The 6163-nt window shown below is 38.3% G+C and overlaps 1 protein-coding gene across 1 annotated transcript; it reads left to right on the top strand.

Moving 5' to 3' along the window:
- Positions 1 to 717: 717 nt before the first annotated feature.
- On the top strand, positions 718 to 4007 carry SCR (GRAS family transcription factor). The gene is made up of 2 exons (XM_022041537.2): positions 718 to 3314; positions 3465 to 4007. The coding sequence occupies exons 1-2, from the start codon at positions 1408 to 1410 to the stop codon at positions 3922 to 3924; spliced, it is 2367 nt and encodes a 788-aa protein (XP_021897229.2). The 5' UTR covers positions 718 to 1407; the 3' UTR covers positions 3925 to 4007.
- The last annotated feature ends 2156 nt before the right edge of the window (positions 4008 to 6163 follow it).

Below are 6163 nucleotides of genomic sequence, written 5' to 3' on the forward strand. Positions count from 1 at the left end.
TAGTAATCTTCCTAAATTTATTAAATTATAAATTCCCTAGTAACTTTGGAAATGTTGGCTATACCAATTTTTGGGACAGCTGCGCAGCCGCTGTTAATTAAACATTATGCTAATTCACATACGTACTGTATAATATACATATAGGAAAAGAAGAAAAGGCAGCGATATATCGAGATTAGGGAGATATATATACATACATATATGTATGTCTAGACTTGATTTTATTGCATAACCAATTTAGAACGTGTAGCCATGTGCAAGTTAAAATGGGAAAAGTTACATCCGAGAGTCAAATACATACATATATATATATATATATATGTGTATATCTCTCTCTCTCAGGATGTGCCTAAATTACGCATCGGCTTTTTCAACAACCCTTTCTGATTTCCCTCCTCCATATGTTTGGTTTCCCATAGGCTCCGTTCTCTTCCGTTTTAGGCCTTATTCTTTTTGTGGCTACTCTTCTGGTCATGAGTGTGCTAATGTATATTGCTAGATTTTGAAAATATTTTATGTATATAATAAGAAATCTTTTGAAGGTAAAGTTCTCATAATTTATTTCTTCCATCTTATTTATAAATGTAGTTATATTGTTTAATCATATTAAAGTGTTTTTTTTTTATATATTTGTATTCAATTGTATATATAGTAGAAATTAATTTTCCCAGAAATGAAAAACAAAATAAAAAATAAAAACTCCCACCTCAAGAAGAATGAAAAGGTCTTAGGTAGGGTAATTAATGAATTAAGTAAAAATAATTAGAAAGGGATTAGTAATAAATAATAAAGTAATTAAGAGGAGGATCATTGTAATGTTCGTTTTCCGAACGAGGCAACGAAGAAGTCAAATAGGCAACGACGAACTACAGGCCATCATCTCCAGCACGTTACTGCACCAAAGAGTTTTGCTGCTTGCTTTGCTTTCTACTTTTGACAGCCCATTATCTTACCTGCTCTCTCTCTCTCTCTCTCTCTCTCTATCTCTCTCTCATTTACATCTCCATTGCTATCATATCATATCATTAATATTCCATGCCAGTTTCAATAAATTCATCCATACAAAGACGCAAAGCTAACTGCCACCCACCTCCACCACCCACCACCACCACCACCATCTTCAATTTCTATCTCTATTTACTTTTTTTCTACACATAACTCAACTCACAACCTTCCAAAACCTTTACTTATATTATTTTTTTTCTGGGTATAAGAAAAAAAAAAAAGGGTAAAAATCGCATAGGAGATCGTGAGCAAAGCCAGAAGAATCCCAAAGCTTCTGTCTCATTTCTCTCCATGTTATCTGTCCTCCTCCGCATATTTACAATATATAAGTGGGGATGAAGGAGAGAGTGCAAGGGTACAGCAGTGTTTTCCTTGAGCTGGGTAAGTGCAGGAGGAACGTTGATGGCGGCTTTTGGATTGGTGGGTAACGATGACGGAGACGACGACCGCAGTAATGGCAGTAGTGGCCAGAACAATAACCATCCAAGTTCTATAACCTGCAGTGGTTCTAATAGTAAAGATTGTTCGACCTCGTCCGACGGCAAGATGGTGAGAAAGAGAATGGCTTCTGAGATGGGAGTGCATAATCCTGAGTACCAAAGGATTTCTCGCCGTAGTTCTTTTCTGTTGCCGGCGTCATCAATCGACGGCAACGAGAAAAGTCCAACTCCAAATTCATCCTCCAACTACTCCACTATGAATATCATGAATATGGGTTTTAATCCATCTTGCACCTTGACGTCAGGATCTGCTTCTTTATCTACTAATTGCAATAATACAACCAACTTTACTTGCTTAGATTCTCTCTCCGAGTCTCCTCAGATCCCTTCCGTTTGTGGCTTCTCCGGTTTGCCTCTTTTCCCTCCTGAAAAAAACCCAAACAGTTCGGCTACAGCCAGTGTTGTCTCCAACACCTCCGCTGCGCCTCTGATCTCAGTCCCCACCGCCATGGAAGATGCATCTGCAACCGCGTGGATCGACAGCATCATAAAAGACCTTCTGCACAGCTCCACCACCGTCTCTATTCCCCAGCTCATCCAGAACGTAAGGGAGATAATCTACCCTTGCAACCCCAACCTGGCTGCCCTCTTTGAGTACAGGCTACGCTCTCTAATCGATCCTTTGGATAGGAGAAGGAAGGAGACGTTTCCTCTACAGCCACCTGTGGGTTCGCTGTATCGGCCGCCGCCCTACGCCCATCAACAGCAACAGAGCTCTGGTATTTTCGACAACGTACCCAATTTCACCCTACCTGATTCTTCTGCTATGTTGAATCAGTACTCCAGCTGGGGATTATCCCCGGCATTTCCTATCCATTCTGGAACTGATGCCAACAATCAACAATACCCTCGTCCTCAAATAATTACTACAAGCGGTGCTTCTTCAGCTTTATATACGCCAGGTTTGTCTTTAAATCAGGCAGTTCCTCAGCCTGTGCCTGTAGAAATCCAGCCTCAGACACGAAGACAGGCTCAGGTTCAGCCTCAGGAACAAGAACCGGAACAAGAAAATTCTTCACCCGCAGAAACAGTCAGCAGCACGCCACCGACAACATCGAAGCCCACATCTGCTACAACAGCAACTGTTAAAATAGACAAAAAAGAAGAGCTGCGCCAACAGAAGCGAGACGAAGAAGGGCTACACCTTTTAACCTTGCTGTTGCAGTGCGCGGAAGCCGTCTCGGCCGAAAACTTGGAGGAAGCAAACAGGATGCTGCTTGAGATCTCCGAACTCTCCACACCGTATGGGACGTCGGCCCAACGGGTGGCGGCATACTTTTCGGAAGCAATGTCGGCTAGACTTGTGAGCTCCTGTCTAGGAATATACGCGGCGCTACCATCCATATCCATGCCTCAGACCCATGCCCACAAGATGGTGTCCGCCTTCCAGGTGTTCAATGGAATCAGTCCCTTCGTCAAGTTCTCGCATTTTACGGCCAACCAGGCCATACAGGAGGCGTTCGAGAGGGAGGAGAGGGTTCACATCATTGATTTAGATATCATGCAAGGCCTTCAATGGCCAGGCCTCTTTCACATCCTAGCTTCCAGGCCTGGAGGACCTCCCTACGTCCGACTCACAGGGCTGGGAACCTCCATGGAAGCTCTGGAGGCCACCGGAAAACGCCTCTCGGATTTCGCTCACAAACTAGGCCTTCCCTTCGAGTTCTGTCCCGTGGCTGAAAAAGTAGGCAACTTAGACCCTGACAGACTCAACATCAGCAAGACAGAGGCTGTTGCCGTTCACTGGCTCCAGCATTCGCTTTACGATGTCACGGGTTCTGATACCAATACCCTCTGGTTATTGCAGAGGTACGTAACTAAACTTCTCTTGTATTTATGCAGAAAATGTTTAATATTTTTCCACCCTATTATACGTATTTCTTTCTTTTGATAAACCCAAATCACTAATCGTACGTTAATTGTATTGATGCATGTTTATATATATACATATATATGTAGATTAGCGCCGAAAGTTGTGACAGTAGTAGAACAAGACCTGAGCCATGCGGGACCATTCCTGGGGAGGTTCGTGGAAGCCATACACTACTACTCAGCGCTGTTCGACTCCCTGGGTGCAAGCTACGGAGAAGAAAGCGAGGAGAGGCACGTGGTGGAGCAGCAGCTGCTGTCTAGAGAGATAAGGAACGTGCTGGCGGTGGGGGGACCGTCGAGGAGTGGAGAAATGAAATTTCATAACTGGAGAGAGAAGTTGCAGCAGTGTGGGTTCAAGGGAATATCACTTGCAGGGAATGCAGCCACGCAGGCTACCCTACTGTTGGGCATGTTCCCTTCCGACGGGTACACTTTGGTGGAAGACAATGGAACCCTGAAACTAGGCTGGAAGGATCTTTGTTTGCTTACTGCTTCTGCTTGGAGACCCTTTCATGCTAATCCCACCCCTCATAATTCCCGTAATTAGTTTTTTTGTTTTCGTTTTTGTTTTTGTTTTTTTTTTCTCTGTTAATTGCTAATTAATCAAATTATTATTACATTCTCTTTAAATCACTACTCTCAATTCTCTTGTTCAAAGTTTTGACACTTCAAAATTGTTTGGTGCTTCCACCTTTTTAGTTTTGTTCTTATTCAATAATACAATGTTTAAGTAAATATCAATTTTGACTTTTTTTTTTTCTCCTTTTATATAGGACACACGTTCTGAATTTTCAATTGAGAGTACATTAGAGGCTTATAAATCCTATTTCTTTTATTGATAATTTCTCCTTAGTTTTATTCTTTATTAATTTAATATTTGTAAATAAAATTAGTGTTATTTTATTTATTCGTTATTAATTAACATTATTACTTTTTTAAATATTTTCAAGTAAAATATAAAGAACTAAGATTAATATTTACATCTATTCACTAAAATACCCTATACAATTTAAATTAAGTTCTAAAAATTTTAAATAATGCAAACTATAGCAGTGTTTAAAAAGATGATGTTTAGACTAGTGATAATAGGTGCTATTCTTTTTTTTTTCTAATTCTTCTTTTTTTCTTTTGATAGAAAAACTTAAAAAAAAAATATCGTTATGGACAAAAGAAGAGAGAAAGCATTCTCTCCCAATAAAGGAACTAAAAAATAGGGAAGTTCTTGTACAATGTAGTTTCTAATAGGATTTTGAAGAACTCTATGAACCAAAATATGAATTACTAGATTATAATCCTTAGTAGTTCAAGAAACATCAATCTTTATGAAACCATTGCAAAAAGAAATAAAATCTTCTATTAGCAAATCCAATTCAAAATAATATGATAAAGATGATAACTCTCAATGAGTACATATAAATGGCCATTCCACAAAGCAACCTATCAACTAAATATCATGACTTATATTTCAGTAATGACAATCAACATTGAGTGTAAGATTCTGCACATAATTGTAAAAAAAATTGATAATGTGCATAAAAGTCACATTTGTTAAATTAAATGTATATTTGGATCTCTTAATGCCTAACTCAAGGTGTAACATCCTGAAAACTTTGTACTAAATTGTTGTGCAAAACTTCCATTTATTCGTGCTTGAGGCTGTTCACTATTTAAATTATATTTTTAATTTTCATATAATTTTAGAATTTTTATTTATTTATTTAATTTAAGATCATTATTCTATTTATTTTATCACGAGAATTTCAATTTAAAAAACAATAGAAGAAAAAAAACGACGGAGAAATCCTGCGGAGAGACTAGGGAAAATTTTTGTACACCGGCGTGGGTGCAACATCCTAAGTGCTAATTAAGACAAATGAGTGTCAGATACAGATTCAAAATAATGAGTGCATGATAAAATTTATGCAACGGAGTCAAATCATAACAAATCCTTTACAAATATATATAAGTTCTAAATACATACATAAATTGAGGACAGAAGTGACTACAAAATACAACATAAGGGCCACTTCTTTAATTATGCTAATGAATTCATCAGAGTGCGAGAAGAGTCATGCACTTAAACTTGTGGATCTATGGAATTCTCATAAACTTTCAAGGCTAGGTCTGCCTGCGGTTCCTCATTTTTTTCCTTATCTGGAGGGAGAATATGAAAAGAGTGAGTTCCATATGCTTAAGAAGAAAAACAGTATTAAATTAACATCGTAATATTTCAAAAGTTAATTATTTTATCTTATCATTTAATTTTCTCGTTTACCTATCTCACATTATGAAAAATCATTTATTTGTTAAGAAAATAATATGTTAGCATAGAAAATCAAACATATATCATGCCAGATAATAGAAAAAATCAAATAAATTATGAAATGCACAGATTTTCGTGTCATGCTTCGCGAAATCATTACAGCTTCTATCTCAGAGGGCAGATACAGATTTTTACTACCCAAGTGGAATGACCAGATCAAATACAGATACGACAATTTACTCATGCCCATTTACGGCTGGCCAAACTATAGTATGATATATGACCAACCATAGTCTCCTTAATAGATATCCAGAGTCATGACATTATTTAGCCACGAATGACCCCTACAAATAGTGAAACACCACTCTCGTTAGAGGACACACCGTCATCCACTAGAAGCGATTCTCTTATGTCTTTCCAGACTAGATAGTGGAGGGGAAAACAGATACCCCGAAGGGCAAGGGGAACAAATACCCCTCAGATATAAAAAGACTAACGAGACACTTGATGCAATATACATATC

The sequence above is a fragment of the Carica papaya genome, chromosome 6, assembly GCF_054855325.1.
Source record: "Carica papaya isolate Zhongbai chromosome 6, ASM5485532v1, whole genome shotgun sequence".
Taxonomy (NCBI): Eukaryota; Viridiplantae; Streptophyta; class Magnoliopsida; order Brassicales; family Caricaceae; genus Carica; species Carica papaya.